At 44.5% G+C, this 27,214-nt stretch overlaps 1 protein-coding gene across 5 annotated transcripts in view; it reads right to left on the reverse strand.

Moving 5' to 3' along the window:
- The window catches only part of LOC115148432 (peripheral-type benzodiazepine receptor-associated protein 1), a 178,548-nt gene that overhangs the window by 9,735 nt on the left and 141,599 nt on the right, over positions 1-27,214 (reverse strand). For 3 of the 5 annotated variants that reach the window (XM_029690321.1, XM_029690320.1, XM_029690324.1), the window contains 13 exons: positions 25,892-26,109; positions 18,309-18,415; positions 17,979-18,088; positions 16,574-17,479; positions 16,214-16,365; positions 15,028-15,705; positions 13,650-13,991; positions 11,959-12,114; positions 10,356-10,458; positions 8,969-9,111; positions 8,564-8,732; positions 4,687-4,755; positions 4,076-4,123 (listed from right to left, as the gene is read on the reverse strand). In XM_029690321.1, the coding sequence (XP_029546181.1) occupies positions 4,076-4,123; positions 4,687-4,755; positions 8,564-8,732; positions 8,969-9,111; positions 10,356-10,458; positions 11,959-12,114; positions 13,650-13,991; positions 15,028-15,705; positions 16,214-16,365; positions 16,574-17,479; positions 17,979-18,088; positions 18,309-18,415; positions 25,892-26,109 (3,201 nt within the window). The remainder of the gene's footprint in view (positions 1-4,075; positions 4,124-4,686; positions 4,756-8,563; positions 8,733-8,968; positions 9,112-10,355; positions 10,459-11,958; positions 12,115-13,649; positions 13,992-15,027; positions 15,706-16,213; positions 16,366-16,573; positions 17,480-17,978; positions 18,089-18,308; positions 18,416-25,891; positions 26,110-27,214) is intronic. The other 2 variants (XM_029690322.1, XM_029690323.1) reach the window with 2 other exon arrangements.

Consider the following 27,214-nt stretch of genomic DNA (forward strand, 5'->3'; position numbering starts at 1 on the left):
GAATTAAGACTTTCATGTGCCAAATTCAGCCTTTTGACGTGCCCCTGGGCAGCCTCTGTTACTTCTAGGAATATTTTAACCCACTTAACCATAACATTTCTCCAAGTTTTCACAATCACTGTAAAGCTCTAGTTGTTTGGAGGCTATAGAAATGCTTTTATTAATGTCTACATTTGTATGACAAGCATTTTCCATTACAGGCATCTTAATGCACACTTTTCAATTATATCAAATGAACTGAAAATAACAATTACAAAAAATATATATAAAAACAATATTATTCCGTAAAATATATATTTTTTGGGGATGCATGATACATCGGTGAACATATCGGAATTGGCCGATATTAGCTGCCGATGTTAAAAACCGATGTCAAAGCTGCCATGTATACCTATATAATGTAGGTACATGACGTAATGACGCCACGTAAAATTTTGCGCTACACTTGCAACACAGCATTCCTAACCTAGCCCACAATGTCTGCTGTGTGGATCGAGCAGTCAACAAGTTGAGCAGTCATATGAAAGAGTCAGAACATTTCAGCGAGACAACTCAAAGGCGAAATCCATTAAAGCCAAGATAATGGAATTCATTGCCCTTGACAATCAACCGTTCTCTGTCGTGGGTGATGTTGGCTTTCGCCGACTGGTCGAGCACCGGAACACACTACCGAGTGCGCTATTTTTCAGATGTTGCCCTACCGGAGTTACACAGTAATAGCGTCACTGCTATTAGCTTCACAACATACATACTATGGAACGCCGTTTGGGTCTTTGTGTGTCCAAAAAGATACAGTAGCACTGTCAAAGCTGTACAAAAAAAGTCTGCAAACAAGCAAACACCGGCCACGAACGATGTGTTTACAATACCACGTTGGTAATAACGCATAATTTGTTCGACAGCAACTTCTGGGGTACCTAGCTAGCACCAATACAACCAGCCTGAAAACAATGACCAGTAGAAACTGCAGTCATGTTCATTATTCTTAGCAATGATTTAGGAATCCTTGTAAGTATTAGCTAGGTTGCCACTTGTTGTTCTCCTACTGAAATTGAAATTCAGTTCATGAAAAAAAATAGCTAGCCAGCTACTTAACCCTGTTGCCCAAAGCTAACGTTATAAGCAGCCAGCTAGCTTCATCTGGCTAGTGAGGCTCGACCGGACCGTGTTATGTGCTGTGAAGCTAGCCACAATAAGGATTAGGCACAATAGTGGAATTTGCGGTTTGCCTTAAAAATAAATGTATGTCATTGACAGTGATGCAAATTAATACAAATATTTATTTTGAAGGCTAACCGCAAAGTCCACTATTGTGGCTAATCCTTATTGTGGCTAGCTTCACATGGATGGGTCCGACCCCCATTAATCAAATAAGAACTGTCTTATAAATTAGAATTATTTTAGATGATGACACCTAGCTATGTAGTTAGCTAGCTAACTACCAAGTGCGCTAGCTAACTACAGCTAGTGAAACAGATTGTCATTTTGCTATGTTTTTGGGGAAAAACAGTGTTTGCATCCATAAGCTAGCTAGGCACTGCAGGTGCGCGAGACAACTTTACCAGCATCATAGCATACGTATCGATGAATCGTTCTGACATATGAAATACGAGTGATAGTGTAATCAATGTTTAATAACTATGTAAAAAACGACTGAAAGCGTTAAATTATTATGTGACGTGCAGTCATATTCAGATCCTGATTGGTCAACAAGCTTATTTGACACGTCAAATAGTGTTATTTTGACACGCAAAGACCCAAATGGCGTTCCATAGAAATCCTGGTTGAGAATGAAACGACTGAAGAAGTGAACAACAAACCAGCACAGCAAGTAAGTGAAAGAAATAGGTTTTGATTATGTTTCACTGGTAATGGGGACATACGTAAATGGCAAACATTTTTGGGGGAGTCAGTGTGGTGAGTAACCTTTATTTAACTTGGCAAGTCAGTTAAGATCAAATTCTTATTTACAATGACGGCCTACCCCGGCCAAACCCGGACGACGCTGGGCCAATTGTGCGCTGCCCTATGGGACTTCCAATCACAGCCGGATGTGATAGAGCCTGGATTCTAACCAGGGACTGTAGTGACGCCTCTTGCACTGAGATGCAGTGCCTTAGACCGCTGCGTCCATATGTGTGTGTTAACTATTTAACTGTACTAGAATGCTTAAGGCCCCTTTAAATATCGGTTATCGGTATCGGTTTTTTGGGGGGGGGGGCAAGGAAAATATCGGATATCGGTACTGGACAAAAATGTCATTTAGGTGCATCATTATATTTTTTTATTGAGTGCTAATATTACTGCCCCACAACAACAAATAAATACTTAAATATACTGACCAAAAATAAAAACACAAGATGCAGCACTTTCTAAGATTTTCCATCAGTCAATTGAAATAAATTCATTAGGCCCTAATCTATGGATTTCACATGACTGGGAATACAGATCTGCATCTGTTGGTCACAGATACCTTTAAAAAAGGTAGGGGAGTAGATCAGAAAACCAGTCAGTATCTGCTGTGACCACCATTTGCCTCATGCAGTGCGACACATCTCCTTCGCATACAGTTGATCAGGCTGTTGATTGTGGCTGGATTTGAAATTGCTGGATATTGGCGGGAACTGGAACACACGGTCATAGAGCATCCCAAACATGCTCAATGGGTGACATGTCAGGTGAGTATGCAGGCCATGGAAGAACTGGGACATTTTCAGCTTCCAGGAATTGTGTACAGATGGGGCCGTGCATTATCATGCTGAAACATGAGGTGATGGTGGCACAACAATGGGCCTTAGGATCTCATTACGGTATCACTGTGCATTGAAATTCCCATCGATAAAAGGCAATTGTGTTTGTTGTCCGTAGCTTATGCCTGCCCATACCATAACCCCATCATCACTATGGGGCACTCTGTTCACATCAGCAAACCGCTCGCCCACACGACGCCATACACGTGGTCTGCAGTTGTGAGGACTGTTGGAGGTACTGTCAAATTCTTTAAAACAACATTGGAGGCGGGTTATGGTAGAGAAATTAACATTCAATTCTCTGGCAACAGTTCTGGTGGATAATCCTGCAGTCAACATACCAATTGCCAATTCTGGCATTGTGTTGTGTGACAAAACTGCACATTTTAGAGTGGCCTTTTGTTGTCTCCAGCACAAGGTCCACCTGTGTAATGATCATGCTGTTTAATCAGTCTCTTGATATGCCACACCAGTCAGGTGGATGGATTATCTTGGCAAAGGAGAATTGCTCACTAACAGCGTTGTAAATAAATTTGGGCAATTTCTGGGATCTTTTATTTCAGCTCATGAAACATGGGACCAACAGTTTACATGTTGCATTTTTATTTTTGTTCATTGTACATAGAATTTTGTCCTTGAAACATTTTATTGAAATACTGTAGAATTCCATTAACTCCTATGGAGGACTGCTCCTTCTGGGGAGTGCTAATATAGCGGCCAGTGGCTTCAAGCTTCTCATTGGCCATTACATAGCATCAGCAATCTACGGTTTATACACATTATTGGTGTGGAAGCAGGTGAGCTGGTTCTACTCCTTTTGGACATTTCCTGGTGTTTTGGTCAAGCATAAGACATCAACCCTGTTACCCATAGATAGACAGGCTAGACATGTTATAACAACTTAAATTGTTTTGTGATTCCTGTTACACATAACAATATTCTATTCCCCCTGACGCAAGGCGATTTCTGGCTGATTTAAGATGAAAGATGATGGTCAACTATGTTACTTTATTTGGCACTTACTATAGTAATGGAAAAACATGTTTTTTATTGAACATGTGCTCTTGATGGCAGAATGTAAACGTTTGGTGAAAAAGTTTTTTTGCACAAAGTTACACTACCCAAAAGGTACTCATTGCGTGGATCGACTCACATGCAAGATATCAGTTGGAGGCTAGAGCAGTTAGAGAAAGGTTTAGAGAGGTCTCATAATGATGATGTCATGTGTATCTTGTCTAATACATGCAGGTTTCCAGTCGATGCTAGAGCGGGCGTCCCTTCATGCTTGTGAGAGAGAGAGAGCCAATGATGGATACATTACAAACCTTGACTGGAGGATTCTAAGCTATCCTCCCACATTGCAGTAGACTCAACTGGAAGAGTAGATAGGGACGGGATAGGGACGGGAGTGGGATAGGGTAGGGTGGGGAGAGAGAAGCAGGTTAAAGCATTTCACTCTGGTTGTAATTGGCTCTGACACACTCAGTAGTACAATCAAACCAAAACGTAGAAACCAAAGCCAACCCTAGAGAGAGCAGCCTGAGGCCAGATATGATATCAGACAGTCACACAGGAATAGACAGAGGCACAGATAGATGGAGGAGATCAGAGGGGATGCTGAAGAATGGGACCGCACTAAAACTATGGCAACTCCTATATCCAAATGCTTTAACCATGCATATAAGTGCAAGTGCATTAATAAAAGTGTTAGGACTAATTTTCAGCAAAAAAAACTACCTACTACATCTCAGTCTATGGCAGATCATTATAATGTTCTGTATATTTAATACTGTGAATCCACAAATCCCCTCTGGTCAGTGAGCAAGAAGGAGTGTGATAGAGAGAGAGGAAAAAAAGGCAGACCAAAGGAAGAGTGGGCAAGAGGGAAGGAGAAAGGAGAGAGAGAAAGCCAGTCAGCAGCGACAGCGAGACACACCTTTCTTGGATCGTCTCGGTTTCGGCGGTGGGACAGGCCGACGCGGAAGCTGTGCATGTGAGCGAGTGCCTTTATGGAGTTTTAAAAAGGGAAACCATATTTGAAACCATAAAGAAAAACACAGACAGACAGAGACACCAAATCGTGAAGAAGCAGACCAGACAAGAGACAGAATGAGTTTGAAGGCCGTAAAAAGCCATTTTAAAAACCAACCAACCAATAATAATAAAAAGCGAACAGAACACAGCAGGTGAGACCAAGTGGAAGTGAAAGGGTTAAAACATCTGCAGAGATCATTGTGGGGGAACGATAAGCAGGAAATAGAAGCACATTGTTTGTCAGCTTGATCTAGTTGGCAGGGTGGGTAATGACGTGTGTGGTTCCTGAGGGTGTGTGTGTGCGCCTGTGTGTGTGTGTTTGTGGGGGTCCAAAGCAATTAGCCCCCAGAGCTTATTACACTAACTAAAGTGATTTGCATGACACAGAGTCGATGAAAAACTAAAAGAGAATTAGGCTTGGCAAAAGCTGAAGCTGGGATGATTATCCTAAAACAGTCAGTGACACAATCAAGTCTAAGTGAAGACAAACTACGAGAGCATACAAAGCAGATAGGCTGAACTACAGAGGGGTATCGAATCAGGTTTGAGGAGATAGTGAGGTAACTTTGGTTAACACTGAGTTCAACTTGGGATAACCAGTCATACGAACGTGGCTCACTTTTTTGTCAGGTAAATTTCTATGGTAACGAATCCTTCAGAACTAACCTGCTCCGGGGCAGGCTAACTCAGGGAAAACTCTACTTATCCTGAATGAAGTATCTTAGCTGCCAGTTGAGGACCAATAAAATCAGATTCCCTCCCTCTCACAAAGATTGCATTATCATCCCCTTCATTTGAGAAAGACGGATTAAAGATTTTTTTAATCAAATGTTTTTTTGTGTGTAAAAAAAATTGTAAAATGTTAAAATACCAAGTAATTTAGTAATGCCAGAAAACATTTGAAACTTCACGCAGAGTAAAACTTTCGTATGACAAATACAATTATTATGATACAATTTAGAGGACGACCTATTAATCGGAATGGCCGATTAATTAGGGCCGATTTAAAGTTTTCATAACAATTGGTAATCGGCATTTTTGGACACCGATTATGGCCGATTACATTGCACACCACGAGGAGATTGTGTGGCAGGCTGACTACCTGTTACGTGAGTGCAGCAAGGAGCCAAGGTAAGTTGCTAGCTAGCATTAAACTTATCTTATAAAAAAAAAATCAATCTTAACATAATCACTGGTTAACTACACATGGTTGATGATATTACTAGTTTATCTAGCTTGTCCTGCGTTGCATATAATCGATGCGGTGCCTGTTAATTTCTCATCGAATCACAGCCTACTTCGCCAAACGGGTGGTGATTTAACAAGCGCATTCACGGAAAAAAGCACTGTCGTTGCACCAATGTGTACCTAACCATAAACATAAATGCCTTTCTTAAAATCAATACACAAGTATATATTTTTAAACCTGCATATTTAGTTAATATGGCCTGCTAACATGAATTTCTTTTAACTTGGGAAATTGTGTCACTTCTCTTGCATTCTGTGCAAGCAGAGTCCGGGTATATGCAGCAGTTTGGGCCGCCTGGCTCGTTGCAAACTGTGTGAAGACCATTTCTTCCTAACAAAGACCATAATTAATTTGCCAGAATTGTACATAATTATGACATAACATTGAAGGTTGTGCAATGTAACAGCAATATTTAGACTTATGGATGCCACCGTTAGATAAAATACGGAACGGTTCCGTATTTCACTGAAAGAATAAACGTTTTGTTTTCGAAATGATAGTTTCCGTATTTGACCATATTAATGACCTAAAGGCTCGTATTTCTGTGTGTTATTATGTATAATTAAGTCTATGATTTGATATAGCAGTCTGACTGAGCGGTGGTAGGCAGCAGCAGGCTCGTGTGCTTCAAGCATTTTATGCTGTTTATGACTTCAAGCCTATCAACTCCCGAGATTAGGCTGGTGTAGCCGATGTGAAATGGCTAGCTAGTTAGCGGGGTGCGTGCTAATAGCGTTTCAATCGGTGACGTCACTCGCTCTGAGACCTTGAAGTAGTTGTTCCATGGCTTTTGTGGAGCAATGGGTAACAATGCTTCGAGGGTGGCTGTTGCCGATGTGTGCAGAGGGTCCCTGGTTCGAGCCCAGGTAGGGGCGAGGAGAGGGACGGAAGCTATACTGGTACACTGGCAATATTATAGTGCCTATCAGAACATCCAATAGTCAAAGGTATATCAAATACAAATGGTATAGAGAGAGAGTCCTAATAACTACAACCTAAAACTTCTTACCTGGGAATATTGAAGACTTATGTTAAAAGCTTTCATACGTTCTTATGTTCTGAGCAAGGAACTTAAACATTAGCTTTTTTACATGGCACATATTGCACTTTTACTTTCTTCTCTAACACTTTGTTTTTGCATTATTTAAACCAACTGAATGTTTCATTATTTATTTGAGGCTAAATTGATTTTATTGATGTATTATATTAAGTTAAAATAAAAGTGTTCATTATAATAGTCATTATTACAATTTTTTTTAAATTAAAATAAATATATATATATAAATCGGCCAATTAATCGGTATCGGCTTTTATCGGCCTTCTAATAATCGGTATCGGCGTTGAAAAATCATAATCGGTCGACCTCTAATACAATTATTTTATCGATAGGAGTGGGAAACAAGGTGCTCATGCATTGATAAGCACACCAAAGAGAAGAAGGCATTTCTAAAAGGCCATTTGCCTTTGCCTTTGAATTTGCAAGATAACTTTTCCTTCATTTTGATTTCGGCAGAAATGAAAATGTGGCACTGACTTTCCCATTAATAAATGCTTCAGCATTGTCTCAATGAAGAGTTCGGCATTCGACTAACCACGTGGGATATGCACGTGCAGTTACAAGCCTGCTAGAGTTAGCGGCGGGTGGACGAGCAATATCCACCGTCGTAGTATATGGATGAAGCCTGAGCTGGAATGTGAGGCTACCTGAAGCTGGTTAGCTTTAGAAAACCCTGAGTAGATCTTGCTTGCTCAGTAGGATACCCCTCAGATTATTATAATTTTTTTTTCGTTTAGAATTGAATCAAATAGTGCAATTTGGCCAGTTTTGTTAATTCTTACAAAGTAAATGGGTAAATTACAGTAAAAAGTGAATAGGTCAAATGAATGTTTTCCATGAACTAAGACGCAGCTGCTGTTTTACCGGTTGTGAGGATTTCCCCCAACAGATTGTGGTGAAGAAACACAGACTTTTGCTTTCATTTCAAATTATTCAAGTTTGAAGTACAGTATATTATCGAGTCACAGCTGGTTGATTTCAAGACTAGTAAGAGAGGAGTCAAAAGTAAAAATAAAAATGGAGCATCTGTTGGCAGTTATGAAACTCACAACATCTGACACTTCACCCTAATGGTCATAGCTACAGTACTTCTGTATTGCCATTTTTACTTTCTTTCACTTCCACTCCACAACATGGACAATGGAGATTTCATTAAAACAAAACGACAAAGAACCTACCCACACCTGCTGAAAAGTGTTAGACCGCAGTTGGTGCATATTTTAAAGTGAAGTATTCAGGCTGACAACATCAATACAAACCACTGAGCTGACACCAAACAGAAAGAATTATACAATTCAAATGTACTTGATTGATTGTTTGATTCCATGGGCAGTATGTTACTTGGATCAGAGAAGGGCCCTGTTTAATTGGACACTTGTGGGATAAACCCAGCTGGGATTAGCTGTTGATATGATTGACAGATGTAAAACCCTTTGATGATTGACTGGTGCTGTTACTGACAGTTGTGCCTACCTATCTTCTCCATGTTTGCGTGGGTAGACAGGAAGCCCTGCTGCAGGAGTGTCTCTCTGGTCTCCTCATCCTCCACCTGAATCTCAGACACCATGTTACACGGTACGTAACCATGACGACCGTTCGATTCGCCGTGGTAGAACCCGTCCGAGTCTTTATCTCCGTAGATCTGTACAAGAAAATGGAAGATGGGGAAGGTGAAGAGAGAAAACAAGATGGCTGCCGTTAGGTTGTGCTATTACTGTCTTAACTCATTAATAGAAGAAGCATAACATGGATAAACGTTTTGCCTTGAACAGCCTATAATTAATGATAGATTAGATGAGAGAGTATGTAAAACATGGTGCTAGGGATATCACTATTCCAGCAGGCAATACTATCATTTTAACCATTTGGGTTCCATACCTTGATGATCTGTCCCTCTCTGAAGGGCAGTTCCTCCTCAGCGGCATCAGGGTTCGGGGACATGTTAACCGGGTCGTAGGGGAACAGCGCCACAAAGATACGCACCTCGTTGTCTCCTATAGGCCGCGCAGGCTCCGTGCTCTCTTCATGCAAACACACAAACAGATCCAACATTATTTGGAGCAACAGTTAGCCTAAGCATTGCGGTGCATACACCTGGATTTGCCTGGTCACACACACACCCACACACATCCCCCACGCCCACACTCCCACAGTTCTCCAAATCCACACGGGAGAGCCCACTCCCACTCTGTTAAAATGTCTGTTTTGTTTCGGGCCCCCAACAGGCTTGGGCCAGCTCTGACTGCATGTGTGTGTATATGGATGTGGGTACACAGACCTGCCAGTCACTGCGCCCCCTTAAGATGAATACATACTTTTTGTTGTGGCCCCCACCCCCATTAGAGTTGCCCATCACTGGTCTATGTGATGTAGTGATCAAGATGACTGATTACCTAGACCTATATGCAGGCCTATAGGGCAGTGTAGGGAATGTGAACTGCTGTAGTTAACTAGGACTTAAGCTGCACCAATGAGACAAGGTTCGATCTCATTAGGAGGGATCAGCCCATCTGTATATAGCAACAGTCAGACTATAGGCAAGCAGAGCAGAGCTGACAGGAAGAAATAGACCACATTCATATCCTCTGTCTGTATAGATATCTGGAGATACTGTATGTGAGAACAACATCTTTGCTGATCCCTCCCTCCCTCTCTGGTGTCGTGGGGCGTACGTGCAGAGTGCATGTGTGTGTGTCCTATGTATGTATCTGCACGTTCCTTGTTCTTCCACCTGCCGCTGAGAATAGCAGAACTATATCTGTGAGCTTTTCCATGAGAACACAGCTGTGAGATTGAAAGAGGGAGAGAGCGAGAGAAAGAGAGTGAAAGAGGCAGAACGAGAGACAGGAGGGAAGGAAAGAGAGAGAGAGAAAGATGCAGAGAGAGAGAGACTCCAGCTTGGTTGGTTTCACTGTGGGCTAATCTAGGGTACTATTGTCATGGTTGTCTCTTCCTCTCATCCATCTCATGTCATGACGAGCCATTTTGGAGTTAAGCCGGTTCTAAGCTTACAGGCCATCTCTCGCTCTCCCCAATCACCCTATCCCTGTTAAAGTACCCCCCCCCATACACACACAAACTCGTAATCTGACATCCTGGTGTCTTTCTCAGAGAGAGAGAGAGAGAGAGACAGACAGAGGCAGACAGAGAGAGAGGAAGAGAGAGAGATCGCAGAACAAGAGAGACAGAGATAAAGAGAGAGAGAGAGAGAGCGCACGAGAGGGGGGGGGGTGGCGAGAAGAAGGATGAGGAATGAGATTCTGACCATTGAGCTCCTGCCTGGCCTCTGCCCTGGTCAGCTTAGGAGAGAGCTCAGCCTGTCCGCTCCACCCGGCACTAGCCTCCATCGAAGGGTCTCTGCCAGGCTCCTGGTCAACATAAACACACACACACACACACACACACTCAGTCAGTCAGAGAGAAAGACAGCAGCACATAAGACAATAACTTGCATTCAGGTTGTACAGTAAGGGACTGCAGGGTTAGAGACATGAGTAGTATGCAATAAGGATCAGGTGGTTTTTCAGGCCTTGTGCAGGTTGAATGAGTCTGGAGAAGCAACGGTGCCGTCAGACAGACAGACAGACAGACGCTAGGATCTCAGATAAAGGGGACATGCGACGCATGACAAGCCAACTACACAGACGCCGGTAGAGAAGAGGGAATTTAAATACAGCCACGGGGTACAACGAGTGAGAACACACCCATTCTGCTGCAGCAGCTGCAATGGCCTGGAGGGCAGGTTTTCCCCGGCGCAGGGCCAGAGTGAGGGGGTCAGGCTGTGACCCCTCTACCCACCACTCAGAACTCATCTGCTCCACCACCACCTCCCCTCGTTCCCCGCGGTCATAGGTCAATGGATCCTCCTCGTCAGTCCCATACTCAATGTCGATCTCTGCTACCGAGCCCACAGGGGACTTGACCGTCCGAACGGTCTTGCTGACTAGGTAGGAGCATGGTGCGTGGCCGGTGGCCTGGGACGTTAACGCAGCGACCGCCATCTGACTCCGTAGCAAGGCTTCTCTTCTGAGCCTGTCCCCTAGCCCGCCTACCAGGGAAACCGTCCCCATTCCATTCCTTCCCCCACCGTGGTGGGCCTTCTGGGGGGCCTGACGCACCCACATCTCCTTACTGGGCCCGAGGACCAGCTCCCCCTCCTCAGGGTAGCTGATGCTGTCTACTGTGTCTGCGTAGTGGACCCTGTGCTGGGGCCGAGCCCTGACAACAGCACCACCACTGTGTCTGGGTAAAGGCTCTTTGGCTTCAGCTCTGCTGCTGTGGTGGTGGTGGTGGTGGTGGGGCTGGGGTTGGTCTCGGGTTCTGTGGTAGTGGGGGTCATCGGGGTGGAGGTGTGTGCGGCTGGGCCTGGCTTGGGACTGTCTTCGGTGGCGACGGTGATTATAGTCCTCGTCCACACTGTTGTCCTCTTCATCAGTGACCTCTGGGATGCTGAACAGGTGCTTGTTGAGGTGATGATGACCGTGATGGTAGTGGTAGGCCTGAGCCTGGGCCTGTGGAGGAAGCTTCAGGATACTCTCCAGAATCTCTTCGTCACTGTCCGGCACCTCCCACTGGTCTGGCTACAGGGGTCATGGGTCAAGGGTCACAGAGGAGAGGGTGTAACAGGTTGAAGGTAAGAGGTTAGATATAGGAGATGGAGATAGGAGGTCAGGAAGGAGGCGGATGTGAGCAGGTTGGGCAGGGCACGGTGGCATAAGGTAGGGGTGAAGTGTGACACACAAAAAAAAAAAGAGTCAAAACAGTGAGTGAATTCAAGAATGAAAGAGGGAAAGTAAAGCAAACATAACAAAAACAGAGGCTGTCCTCAGCAAGATCAGTAAAATCAAGTGTTTGTAGTGAATGTTTACCCTGTCGGCTCCTGTGGTGTACCCCCGGGCCAGGGTGGATCCAGGGGGGTCTGAGTACATGTCCTCCTCCTCTTCCTCCAGGATATCAGACAGGTCCGAGCCCCTACTGTTCTCTGTTGCACCGTACGGAGGCTCCACCAGGCCAACAGCATAACCCTGACACACAGAGCACAGCCACACAGTACAACAGGGCAGGCTTAGAGCATGTGGAATAACCAATCATGTCAATACAAGTGAAACGTAAATTGACTAGGTAAATCCTCCAAATGCTCATTTTCATAGTAGGAAATGTTACTATGAACATTGGTATGTCTTGGTATAATGCCTCTATCCTCAATGCTCTCTAGTCCAGGGGTTCCCAAACATTTTTGGGCCCACGACTCCATTTTGATATCTGAAAGTTTGCACGACCCCAACCATTTGAAAGAAATGATGTAATTAACATCCAATGTTGACTTTTTTATTTGTGGCTATGACAGTCAATTGCAAATGAGTCTAACTTAATCTCTCTTATCTCACCTCCACTAATGAGATGGGTGTGGTTGATGCATGTCGAGTCAGAGCTTCTCAAAGTCAGGGGGCGTGGTCGACAGTACGCACGTCATCTCTGCTGTCACATCCAACCTGGATCTATTTTTTTTTATATGCAGACGAGAGCACTGAATCCAGCTTTACACAGATATGAGCTGATGAAGGGAACCATGAGTTTTAATGCTCAGAGGGAGACGGAAGTGGAATCCCTTTGAGTCAGAATGCATTTACAGGTCACTACCTGTAAATGGTTCGCCTGCAGCATTCGGTCCCGTGACAGCTCGATCAGCTGTTTGACTTCACTTACCGGCATGTCGACTGAGCCAGGATCACAGTCAAACTGATTGGGAAGCAGGTCCCAAAGTGCTCTTCAAAGCATTGGAGGTGCACAGTCACCACTCATGTGGGACACTTACTGATGCTATTTTCTGTTAGAAACATGCACAGCTGAGGGAAGGGGGCATGGTTTGCTTTTGAAAAACTCTCTCCAATAAGAATTCTTTCCTATCTGACAAAGGTACTAATGTGAGTTTCGGTGCCTCAACCTTCTCACACTTTATTTTCCGGTAATATCAAAGTCTCTGCAATATTGTGTGGTTTCATAGCATAGCAGGCCTATCCATTCACAATGGAACGATTCAAGCGCAACTGTCGAGTGCGGCCTTTTCCCATGAGCTAAGGGTGCTCTCTGGTTGAATTTTATATTTTACATTTGAATAATTTTCATTTAGATTTTTAAGGGTAACCACTTCACAATGATTTTGAGATACAAAGACGATATTATAATATATATATAAAAAACGACATATTTTGAAAAAAATATGGGGTCACGACCCCTAGTCTAAAGCACCATGTTGATAAATACGAGGTAAGGATCCCACAGCCTTTCCTATACCTAGATGAGTTACTGGTTCATCTAGTCAAGGGGTGAGGCTGGGTGAGAAAGAGTTGAGAAAGGCTGGGTGAGAATGAGTTTCTTTCGGCAATGAACATCATCAGAGGATTAAAGCACAATGTGAGGGGAACATTGGAACAATAAAGAACACATCAGAGTTGCCGTGCATATTGCATCTGCCCAGAAAACTGGCAATGATATTTAACGTGTCACATTCCAAAAAAGCACAGTCGGCACTAAATAACTAACTAACCAACCAACCAACCTGTGGCTGCCTGCTGAAGCCTGGGTCCTTCTCCTGCCTGAGGAACTCCTCCATGGACACCAGGCGTGTGGTCGACCTCTCCATGGAGTAGTCTGGTTCTGACTCCAGGGGAGAGGGGGCTTTGGGGGGCTGGAGAGAGTGTCTGTCCTGGGGTGGGGTGGGGCAGGGCTCAGGGGTTGAAAGGTTTGCACGGGAGTAGTCCTCCGTGGGGAGAAAGTCTGTGATGGACATGACGGGACGCGGAGCTCCGGGGATTTCTGTGACTGCTCTGCTCTGCTCCATGGCTGCTGCTGGGACGAGGCCTGGGACTGGACTCTGGTTGGGGGGCAAGGCCGCATTGACCTGGAGAACAGACAGGCATACAGACAACATACACTTAGTTAAAATAGTTATAATAACGTAAACAAGATAATAACATACCTGTAGTACTATATATTTTAGAGCAGTTGCAAGGCTCCAGACTGAGACCATTTAGTCGCATTTTGCGATTCTTAGGCTGTGCGAGTAAAATGTTTGATTGGTCGCATCGGTGCGAACTGCAAATTGAAGCTGGTCACTCAAAACATATTTTGGGGCAGCTAAAAGCCTGATTTGATAAAACAGTAGCCTAATGTGCATTATTTTTCTGATCCCTGCATGAAAGTGTCTGCCCTGTCCCTGTGTCTGTTTCTCCTTTCGCGCTGAGTAGGCTAGTGGGAGAGAAAAACGATTGCAACATTAAAAAAAATGCAATTGCGCCAAAATAAACGTTTTGAAAGCAGTTGTGCCTGTTGGTGAGAGGAGGGTCTCAGCTTTCTGTAGGTATTACTCTCAACATCGACCGTGCGCGGAGACTGCATAGGCTATAGACATAAATGGGTATGCTGCAAAGTTTTTAGGACATTACATTTACTGTTACATTCATCAATTCCACGGCTAACTAGCAACATATTATATTTAGCGATCTACCTAATGCATTTTGAGTTTCCACTTCCTCAGATGGTGAATTAGCCTCAAATGAATTACCTTATGTGATATTTAATTTATACACACAACATTTTGCTAAGCAAATTCATCTCTATTTGAACAGAATAAATGTGCAATTCTGGAGCCCTATATTGAGAGTAAAATATAGCAACAATAGAGTAATTATCAACCCAAAATTCATGACAATCACTGGTTTAGGTTACACATAAAAATAAGATGATTGCAAATTTTTTAGTATTGTGTGATGCCTCAACAAAGTTTGGTGCGACCGAATAATGGGCTGGTGCCACAAACTTTAAATGTTAGTGTCACCAGTGCCACCACGGGAAAAAGTAAGTCTGGAGTCATGAGGTGAGTTCTAGAGTTCTAGATGAGAGTTTTAGAAGAGGTGTTGTTGCATTTTTGTAAGTACCGTTGTGTTGATGTGAGAGGCTGGTGGTAGCATGGCCTGATAGGCTGGTTGTATTGGTGGTGACATCATAGCCTCATAGGCTGATGGTACTGATGGCAACTTGGCCTGATAGTTTGGTGCTACTGGAGGTGACATGGTGGCCTCATGCACTGCCAAGGCATCCCGAGGGGGAGCAGGAGACTTGGCTAAGGGGTTGGCCCAGGCCTCTGCGTACGAGGCAGGGAGCGGGGAGGAGGCCTCTAGGTGGAGGGTGTGGACTGGGGGAGAGTTGGCAGAGGGCAGCCCCCCGTTAGGGACCATGGCGTGTGCGTCTAGCGGCGGTGAGGCCGTGGCGTAGGGTAGCGTGGAGACTTTGGCAGCTAAGTTCCCATAGGATGGGGATTGGGGCTGTACGGGTGGTGATGAAGACAGGAAGGGGGGTGACTGGTGGACAGTGGGTGACTGGTAGGGTGGTGACTGGTGAACGGGGGGTGAGGAGGAGCAAGGGGCGGAGGTAGCCGAGGCCTGGTCCGTCATAATGGCGGCTAGCTTGGCGGGCACGTTGACTGGCACAGAGTCGGTGGACTCCCCGTGGGCGGACATGGTGCGCACGGTGAGCTGGTGGGCCATCATAAGGGACTGGATTTGAGATGAGCCCATTAGGGCACTGCCTGCCGTGGGGGATGACACCTCCAACACCTAGGGTATGGCAGGAGAGGAGATGGGTAGTGTCAGCAGCACAGACACACACTCTCTACACAAAATATCCTCACAGCAAAACACTCCAAACAAAAACCATCTTCACAGCAAAACACTCCTACACACTATCCTCACAGCAAAACACTCCTCACACACACTATCCTCACACAGAGACGTAAAACACTTCTGACTTAAAGAATATAAAAGTCAGCGGCATAGGACAAGGCATCATCACAGATACTGTTCACAGCCCAAGCTGAAGCACTGCAAATACCATGGCACATTTAAACACAAACTAGCGTCTTGAGGAAGAGAGCAACAGACTCAATGGGTCTTTAGAGCACAGAACCTCTCTGAAAACACTGGCTTGACAGACAGGCCGATTCAAACTAATTTCAAAAGCATTTCCCTCTCAGCATAATTTCATCCCCATTACATCCAAAACCTTAAACACTCTCCTCTGTTTGCAGTGCATTCAGGTCCAGAAACACAACACTACAGTTATTGCCTTTTTCTTGTCAGCATAGATGGTGTATCCGGTGACGCGGACTCCGTTGGAGGTCCCAGCAGCATCGATGGTGACAGGCAGCCAGCTGATAAGGGCGATTCCCGGGGAGGGCCCCTGCTCCAGCTGCACATCTAGAGGAGCATCTGGGGGGCCTGGGAGAGGAGGTAATAAATATTAGAAGACAAGCAAATCTTAGGTCTTAAACAGGCCCTGATTTCATTTGTCCTCTCTAATCAGGGCCTGTTTAAAAGACCTGGGAACACCAGGCGAGTGGAATATATTTTCATGTAAAAAATTAAACCAGCAGTTCTTCAGCCCTCTTTGATCTCCAGTATTTCTCTACCCTGTTTGCTCACTTACCTGCGGCCAGCATGGTAAAGGTAGTGGTGGCGGTCTTGTGTTCCCGCCTCTCCTGGGGAAGCTCCCAGGGGGTTTGGTGTGGCCGAGCCTCCACCTTGACCGTGTAGTGCAGGCTGGGCGTAAGGTTACTGAGGCACAGCGAGTAGTTGCCAGCCTTCACCAGCTCCATCTCCTCCTCATTCAAGGACACAATGTGCACATAGTTACTGTTGCTGGGCAGCCACGACAGGCTGGCCGAGGTGGCGGTGACCCGGTCGACTCTGAGCTGGGTGGGCGCCACACATACGTCCCTGCCCACCAGCATGGAGCAACGGAGCTGGTCCGAGCTGCCGCGCTCAGTCAGGCTCTGCACAGACACTCGATAGGCCTTGAGATTGACGTCTAGTCTCTCTAGGACAGCTTTAGTCTGGGAGCCAAAGGGCACGTTGAGCCTCAGCTCCTGGTCCACGTACACATTGTAGCTCCACACATTGCCCCAGCCCGCTGGCACCAGCGGCCCATCCCAGCCAATGATGATGCTCTTGGCCAGCTGCTTGATGAGGGTGAGCTTGCGCGGGTAAGGCACAGTGTCCACCCCCACCTCTAGGTCTAGGTCCAGGCCGTTGGTGAGGGGGGCTGGGGAGAGGGGTCGGAGGGAGGGGTCCGAGACCTGCTCCCCTGAGGGGAAAGAGACGGATAGGGGACCTGGGTTGGAGGCTGAAAACGTAGGGTCGGTCCTCTCAGAGGTACCTGGGCCCCCCAGGCGGAGGTGGTGCTGGTGGCTGGCACTGTGCAGGCTGCTGTCCAGCAAGGAGTTGTGGGATATGTCTGTGCCCTCTGGAACGTGGGCACTCATCATGTCGTCATCTGAGACGCGCTCCACAAAGTTGGAGGGGACCAGCCCTCTCCGCCCGTCCATCAGCTCACCTGCAGGGGGACACAGAGAGGCAGACTTGTGTTTGGTATGTCGACACTAAAAACCTTGACCGTGTTAAAATGTCAGTGTTAAAATGGGAACTTTCAGTGTAAAAAAATCAAACTTTATAAAACTGTTATGAAATGAAAGTGCCAATGAGCAGTAGAAAAAATAACAAAGTGTAATCCCAGCCCATGTTTTGGTAAAAAGCTGAGAGATGGGTTTGGAGAAATGTAACCACTCAAATTCAAATTTAGAGCTACAGATGCAAGGACTGACCATCCATGATATCAAAATGATAGTTTGAACCATGTTTTGAGGCTATATAGTATTTGTTTACGTTTACTTTGTTTACAAACATTGGAGTAAAACAACCTTATATTTTGGGTTTTGATGGAGTACAACAGTTGAACTAAGCTCATGAGGCATTTATACGTTATTTTCTTAAGAATTCATGTTTTGGATGTAGCAACTGCTGATTGCCCCTTTAAGGTTTTGGAGAAGGCTCACCTTCATAGAAGCCGTCGTCATCCATACCGCCATAAACATAGATGTACTCCCCAGCGGTGAGTGGCAGCTCCACCTCTGGGTTATCATTTGGACCATCATAGGGGTTATAGCTGGGGAAAAATAAAGTCACATTATCAACACTAATGTATTATAAACATTACCCATCTCATCGCATTGTTACAGTAGAATGCTGAGATAGAAAAAAATTATCAGAACTGGTCTCCAATTCAATCTACTAAATACCGAAGGCATACTACTAAATAGTATGCCTTTGGTATTTAGTGAAGGCATACTGCTGCTTTGGCCAAATCTGTGTCTGCCAGTCCTTACCTGTATCTGCCGATGAAGACCTGTAGCTTGGCAGCTCCTCTGAGAGCGGTGTAAGGTGCTGGGGACACATCAATGTCCAACTCCTCCACTTCACTGGCCGTGTCAACCTTAGAACATGACAGTCAACAATGAGGCCACTGGAAACCTGTTATACTGGGTGGCACAGTTGGTAAGAGCTTGGTGTGAGCAATGTCAATTCCTAGCAATGTCCATTCCTAGCCAGGTTCAATTCCTACAGTTTCACATATTCATACAAAAAACATATACTCACTGGAATGTAAGTGGCTTTGGATAAAAGTGCTTCCTTAGTGTTATATATAATTTCTACTGGAACCTTGAGCTGCCAGCAGGTTGACATCTTACCAACACCTGGCTGGATCAATGCCTCCTGAATAGTAGAAGGCCAGGGCCACACGCAGGATATGTTTTTCTGCCACTGACTTACTCCCTCAGAGATTGTGCAATGAGATTTATGTATAATGTGGGCAATGGGCACAATTCACAGTGGATTGGGACACTGGCCACTAACAAGCTGCTTATACGGAATGTTCTCTTCTCTGAAAATGCTCCCTTTAATACCACACAGCATCAGCTTAATGATCTGACTGCCTATGTTTACCTCGGTCTGTAGGCAAATGGTAGGCAACTAGATTCAGCCATGGGACAGTTTTTGTCCAGAACATGCCTGTAATCGGGTAAAATGAAGGGGGGAGGGGTGTGTATCTTTGTTAACAGCAGCCGGTGCGCAATCTCTAATGATAAGGAAGTCTCAAGTTTTTGCTCGCCAGAGTTAGAATACCTCATAATGAGCTGCAGATCATACTATTTACCAAGAGAGTTTTCATCTACAGTGAGGGAAAAAAGTGTTTGATCCCCTGCTGATTTTGTACATTTACCCACTGACAAAGAAATGATCAGTCTATAATTTTAATGGTAGGTTTATTTGAACAGTGAGAGACAGAAAAACAACAAAGATAAACATAGGCAGTCAGATCATTAAGCTGATGCTGTGTGGTATTAAAGGGAGCATTTTCATTTTTGACATGCGAAATTCCAAACTCTCCACCATGGCCAAGACCAAAGAGCTCTCCAAGAATGTCAGGGACAAGATTGTAGACCTACACAAGGCTGGAATGGGCTACAAGACCATCGCCAAGCAGCTTGGTGAGAAGGTGACAATAGTTGGTGCGATTATTCGCAAATAGAAGAAACACAAAATAACTGTCAATCTCCCTGGGCCTGGGGCTCCATGCAAGATCTCACCTCGTGGAGTTGCTATGATCATGACAATGGTGAGGAATCAGCCCAGAACTACATGGGAGGATCTTGTCAATAATCTCAAGGCAGCTGGGACCATAGTCACCAAGAAAACAATTGGTAACACTCTACGCCGTGAAGGACTGAAATCCTGCAGCGCCCGCAAGGTCCCCCTGCTCAAGAAAGCACATATACATGCCCGTCTGAAGTTTGCCAATGAACATCTGATGATGGTCAGATGAGACCAAAATGGAGCTCTTTGGCATCAACTCAACTCGCCATGTTTGGAGGAGGAGGAATGCTGCCTATGACCCCAAGGACACCATCGCCACCGTCAAACATGGAGGTGGAAACATTATGCTTTTTTCTGCTAAGGGGACAGGACAACTTCACCGCATCAAAGGGATGATGGACGGGGCCATGTACCGTCAAATCTTGGGTGAGAACCTCCTTCCCTCAGCCAGGGCATTGAAAATGGGTCGTGGATGGGTATTCCAGCATGACAATGACCCAAAACACACGGCCAAGGCAACAAGGAGTGGCAAAAGAAGAAGCACATTAAGGTCCTGGAGTGGCCTAGCCATTCTCCAGACCTTAATCCCATAGAAAATCTGTGGAGGGAGCTGAAAGTTCGAGTTGCCAAACGTCAGCCTTGAAACCTTAATGACTTGGAGAAGATCTGCAAAGAGGAGTGGGACAAAATCCCTCCTGAGATGTGTGCAAACCTGGTGGCCAAGTACAAGAAATGTCTGGCCTCTGTGATTGCCAACAAGGGTTTTGCCACCAAGTACTAAGTCATGTTTTGCAGAGGGGTCAAATACTTATTTCCCTCATTAAAATGCAAATCATTTTATAACATTTTTGACATGCGTTTTTCTGGATTTTTTTGCTGTTATTCTGTCTCTCACTGTTCAAATAAACCTACCATTAAAATTATAGACTGATAATTTATTTGTCAGTGGGCAAACATACAAAATTAGCAGGGGATCAAATACTTTTCCCCCTCACTCTATATATTTCGTAGCTGTCTATTTACCACCACAAACTGATGCTGGCACTAAGACCACATTCAACGAGCTGTAGAGGGCCATAAGCAAAGAAGAAAATGCACACCCAGAGGCAACACTTCTCGTGGCCGGTGATTTTAATGCAGGGAAACGGAAATCCGTTTTACCTTATTTTTATCTGCATGTCACCTGTGCATTAACCATTACTCTCTTGCGGGAATTCCACTAACAGTCCGTATGTAGCCAAATGTAGCTGCTGCTCATTCCGTTTGCTTGAAAATGGATAAATGGTTAAAAAAAAGTAAGGCCCGCATCCATAGAGACACATACCAGCTCTACTGGTAGTACTGCTACTACCAGCAGTACTACACCTGCACCTGTCGACGACACAAGTTGTTCTGCTTCCATGAGCACATCCAATGCTAGCATCAGTAATTCTACATTTGTTGTTAGCCCAGCTAGCATGGACACTGACAGTTGTGAATCTGATGCTGCCGAAGAGCTACTGCCCCTTTAACCGGGAAAGCACCGAACAACAGACAGGGACGTTGGACCATCGAGAGGTGCAAATATGATGAGAACTACATTGATTTGGGGTTCACATATATTGGGAGTAGTGCCTTTCCTCAGCCACAGTGTGTTATATGTGCAAAAGTACTATCACACAACTCAATGAAACCTTCACTCTTGCGCAGACATTTAGAAACAAAACATGCCAACTTCAAAATAAGCCACAGTTTTTTGAGCGAGAATTAAGACGACTTTTGAGTAACAGATACCATTAATAAGAAGCATCTTATATGGTGAGCTTCCGAGTGGCTAGGACAGGCAAGCTCCATGCTATTGTGGAGGACTTAATTCTTCCTGCTGCTGTGGATATGGCTGGGACAATGCTGGGGGAAAAGGCCAAAGAAACTATACAGACAATGCTTTTATCAAACAACACTGGTTCACGACGCATCAGTGACATGGCAGGAGATGTTTTGAAACAATTACTGCTTCGCATACAAGCTAGTGAATTATATGCGTTACAGCTGGATGAGTCAACAGACGTGGCGGGCCTGGCACAGCTCCTGGTATATGTCCGTTGCGTTTATGGGGGGGGGGGGTCAATTAAGGAAGACATCCTCTTCTGTAAACCACTGGAAACCAGGACAACACAAGAGGATATTTTTAAAGTACTGGACAGCTTTGTGACATCAAATGGACTTTGGTGGTCAAGATGTGTTGGTATCTGTACTGACGGAGCAAAAGCCATGACAGGGAGACCTAGTGGAGTGGTAGCTGCAAGCAGTTGCTGCCAACGCCACTTGGGTACACTGCAGCATCCACCGAGAGGCCAGTGGCGGTTCTAGACCATTTCAACTGGGGGGGCCAAGCTGGGGCCAGTTGTATTGTTAGAGGGGCCAGTTACATTAGACGTTATTGTTGTCATATTGTTTTCTTCACTGCATTGCAGGCATTAGCAGGCAAAAGACCATGTTCATAATTATCATCGTTGCCACTGTCTAATAACGGATGTAAAAAAAGAAACGATAGCAAAAATGAGTTATGTAAAAATTATTTCACACTCCACATTTAGGGGGGCCACAAGGTGGTCCAAAATTATTGTCACAGGGGCACTGCCCCCCCCCCCCTCCCTCCCAGAACCGCTATTGCGAGAGGCTCTTGCTGCCAAGGGAATGCCTGAGAGCTTGAAAGACGTTTTGGACACTACAGTGAAAATGGTTAAAGCAAGGCCCCTGAAATCTTGTGTATTTTCTGCACTATGCAATGATATGGGCAGAGACCATGTAACTCTTTTACAACATACAGAAGTGCGCTGGTTATCAAGGGGCAAAGTATTGACACATTTTTTATATATCTTTTTTTTTAAATTGGGAGACAAGCTTAGTTATTTTTACTGGCCATAATTTTCACTTATCTGACCACTTATTATTCTACTTCTAGGCTTTTCACTAAAGGCATAGGTCACTCTCTAACTTTAATTTTACTCCATTGAAATAGGCCTCCATCTTTGCAATCAACAGTAGCCCAAGGATCCTCTCTCGCTCTCTCTCCTCCAGATAACCGGATGTTCGTGCCTGACGTGGTCCACTCCTCCAGACTGGCCTGCCACCAGGGCTCCTGCCGGACCCTGGCTTTTGTGCGACGACGCTTTTGGTGGCCCAACATGGTCCCCTTTTTGCACTAACTCTTTTGACTCACATATGCTGCTCCTACTATTTATTATTTATCCTGTTGCCTAGTCACTTTACCCTTACCTATATGTGTATATATAGTATCTACCTCAATTACCTCGTACCCCTGCACATAGCACAATTATCATTACTCCTTGTGTATTTATTCCTTGTGTTATTATTATTATTTATAATTTTTCTCTTTGCATTGTTGGGCAGGGCCTGTAAGTAAGCATTTCACTGTTACTCTACACCTGTTGTTTATGAAGCATGGGACAAATAACAATTTGATTTGATAATCATTTGTACACTGCAAATCAACCACAAGTAAGCACCAAAAAGTGATTGTATTTGAAAAAGAATAATGTTATACCTTGATTGAGCTATATTGCATGCTAATGACATTTTGTTTTATACTAATACAATTGCTCAGTAAAATAGATTTTGTTTAACAAGTAATAAAAACAAATCTAAAAAAGATAAAACTAATTGGATCACCTGTTTTCAATACTCCAGCATCGCCCCCACACACACTTGCGAGGATGACAGAAGGTCTGAATCCTAAGTAACCTGCACTTTGTTTGAAGTAATAGATCAACATAGTAACTGTAGTAGGGCAAAGCTGTGTGCTGGAAAACCATGAGAGTAGTAGGGATTGTGGTGCTCGTGAATTTCCTTTATTTTTCGGCTTCAGACCAATGCCTACTTCTAACTTAAAATATAGTTTTAGTTTTTAATACATATTGCACAGTATTTGTATTACTTTATCTTTTTAATCAATCTTTTTTTCCCCTTCTTTATTTGTTTTATTTCATCTTTATCTAACCAGGTAGGCTAGTTGAGAACAAGTTCTCATTTACACCTGCGACCTGGCCAAGATAAAGCAAAGCAGTGCGACACAAACAACAACACAGAGTTACACATAAACAAACATACAGTCAATAACACAATAGAAAAAAAAGAAAGTCTATATACAGTGTGTGCAAATGGCGTGAGGATGTAAGGCAATAAATAGGCCATAATTACAATTTAGAAAATTAACACTGGAGTGATAGATGTGCAGATGATGATGTGCAAGTAGAAATACTGGTTTTCCAAATAGCAGAAAAGTAAATAAAAACAATATGGGGATGTAGGTAGATTGGATGGGCTATTTACAGATGGGCTATGTACAGCTGCAGCGATCGGTTAGCTGCTCAGATAGCTGATATTTAAAATTAGTGAGAGAACTAGAAGTCTCCAGCTTCAGCGATTGTTTTCAATTCGTTCCAGTCATTGGCAGAAGAGAACTAGAAGGAAAGGCGGCCAAAGGAGGTGTTGGCTTTGGGGATGACCAGTGAGATATACCTGCTGGAGCGTGTGCTACGGGTGGGTGTTGTTATTGTGACCAGTGAGCTGAGATAAGGCAGAGCTTTACCTAGCAAAGACTTATAGATGACCTGGAGTGGGTCTGGTGACGAATATGTAGCGAGGGCCAGCCGACGAGAGCATACAGGTTATCAAGGGATCCAATAATTTTTAACCCCACTGTATGTCTCTGTATACTTGGGAACAGATTTCATAAATACAAATATTTTGGGGATTCATTCCTGGTGATAAAAACATATATATATATATCTTTACTAAAAACTTTGGAGGACCCCAGAAAATCACTTGCAGGCCGGTTTTGGCCCACTGGCTGCTTGTTGCAGACCCCTGCTGTAGGCCGACAAACATACAAACAATCGCTGCCAGTAGGATGAAATTGCACCCTATTCCCTATAGGCTATATTGCACTACATCCCTATATATATAGTGCACTACTTTGATAGGGTTCAGATACACACACGGATATACACACACACTGATATAAACGTTGAGTGTTTTGTTCGTCGACTGGCCGTATGTCTAATTATAGGGTCTGAGTGATACATTATGCGTAAACAATAAGTAACAGGCATATTTTTTATCACTCCATGCCAGCAAAAAAACCTTTTAAGGATAATCACTTACAACTACTACAACCTTAATAATCCACAGCAGTGGGATTATCTCAGTAAATATGAGCTTTAGAGAGCTAGCTGCTACTGGTGCTGCCTGTCCTGACCTGGCTGGTTTAGATGGATGAGAGGGAGGGAGGATAAAGATCTACTACAGAGAGACTTAGACCCAACATTGGCTGGCTGGGGCACGCAGGACAGACATCAGCTAGCTACAACACACAGCTGGACACTGGATGAGGGAGAGGTCTGCTGCTTTAAAACATGGAAGAAATGGTTTAAAAGCCCAACCCAAAAGGGTCTTATCTTTTGAATTGTATAATAAGTGCTGCATTTGTCTTTGGCCAGTATGTTACATGACAGTGCCATGTGAGAGAGAGAAAGGTTAAGGCACAAAGCTGGACACTGTATGAAAGAAGAGTCAGACCACCCAACCTCAACAGGGTCCTCTTCTCTTATCTCTAGCAATGTGTGTGTTGTATTTGCCTTTATTTATTTAAGCCTAGGCTGTTTGATAGTACAGTGTGAGAGACAGAGAGAAAGGCTAATGATGAAATCCATGAAGTCTGACGTGCAAATCCATAGGAATGACTGTGCCATTTTGTTAATCTCAACAAGCAATCTGTCCTAACCATAGAGTTGAAAAGGAGGAGACAATCCATATGAGCGGTTTCATCTTGAGGAATATTTGAACCCAATTATTTGAAAATAGCATTGCATTTATTTTCATGACTAAAGACGTCAGCAGCATGTCTAATGCAAAAAAAACATCTTAATCTCTTTGTGTAGAAGATTATTGTGTGTGACACTAGTAGATACCCATAGGCTTCCAGTCATTGCGCTAACGCTAGTTAGCATTGGCACGCGAAACTACCTCTAACTTCCTACATACTGGAAACCGACATAAAAATAGTAACCACGAGTTCATCTGACTCTCGGGAAGTAGATAAAGGGCCTTATTGCCAAAATCCTGAAGTATCCCTTTAAACAAAACTCAAATACTAAGCCAATCTGAAATTGTCTTCTAGTCCTACCGTTAGTGAGACTACTGTACCATGTTTTTAAGTTGAACAAGAAACTCCCCCATATGAATTAAGTAGTGACTTTCCCTATGCAATAAATCAGGATTAAATTATGTGAAACAGTGTTAGAGCTCTCACCTCGTGTGGCGTGGGGCTGGTCCTGCGTGGGCTGTGATGGGGGCTGTGGTGGGACTCGGCCGACTTTGGGGAGAGGTGGGTGGTGTCAGAGACAGACTTTGGGGAGCTGGAGGACTTGGTCAGGCTGATGGTGGGCAGCTCACGGTGCTTGGTGGTGGGGGAGCGTGTGAGACCCGCAGCGTGAGGGGTGGCCCCCATCTGGAGAGTTGCCGCCACATCTACAGGGAGGAGGAAGATACTTCATGAGCGAACAAACATCTCTTTGCTTTTTTCATGTTTCATTGAAAGGACAGCGAGAGAGTAACAGGAAAGTTGGGAGGAGAAAGTGTGCTAGAAGAGCAGTGGGTCGGATTGGAACCCATGTGAGCACAAGTACATGTGTTCTGGAGGCAGTGGCCTAGACCGCTGGACCACCTCAGGCTACAAACATACATCCTCTTCTGTGACCTGTTTGTATTTGTCCAATTGGGGGTTGGTGTTCTAGGTCCCTGGCTGATTTAACAGTGGAGTGGAGGGAGTAAAACCCTCCTGTCCCCATCTGTCTCTGCGCTTAGAGGTCACGACCCCCGAGCACAGCACCATACATGGCACACCGGGGCCAGAAAGAACTAAGGGGCTTAACCATACAGCCCGGATATCACCGTTGTTGACCCACGTCTCTGTGTGTGTTTGTGACCTTTGTGTGACCTTTGTGTGAGAGGGATTGTATATGTGTGGCATTATTCATACAGCCACTCACTGCAAGCCCCACCAAACCAAACCAAGTGATTGTGAATATGTGGGTCGTTACAATGAACCTAACAGTGATTTCAGGTACCAAGTTACTCAAAAAAGACCAGGAAAGGGAGTAATAGTGCTCATGGTAGCAGTGACAGTCTCAATGACCCAAGATCTCTAGGAACAGTAGCAGTACATGGTAGCGAGGAGTCCTAAGGGAGAGTATCTCTCTCCTCCAGACTCCAGAAGTCCATATCATCACCCAGAGAGTTCAAATCATCCCATAGGTAGGCCACCTTGATCTACAACAGAAACAGCACACCTACTGTACATGGCTGGAGAGAGGGATGGATGGATATAATAGGGATTTGAAGGGATACTTTAAAGCCAGTGGCGGCCAGGATTACAATATATTATGTTCTCAGTCCGGGTCTGCATCAAAGTGAATGCATCATGTGGAATCCCTTTCAAACGTAATCATGTCGATTTAAAAAGTAATACCAACACAATCCTACATGGAGATCCAGGGTTGGAACAAACACTCTTTAGTTTAGCAATCTTCATGTGTACAATCAATCTTGGTAGAAACTATAGACCATATTGGTA

Source organism: Salmo trutta, chromosome 15, assembly GCF_901001165.1.
Source record: "Salmo trutta chromosome 15, fSalTru1.1, whole genome shotgun sequence".
Taxonomy (NCBI): domain Eukaryota; kingdom Metazoa; phylum Chordata; class Actinopteri; order Salmoniformes; family Salmonidae; genus Salmo; species Salmo trutta.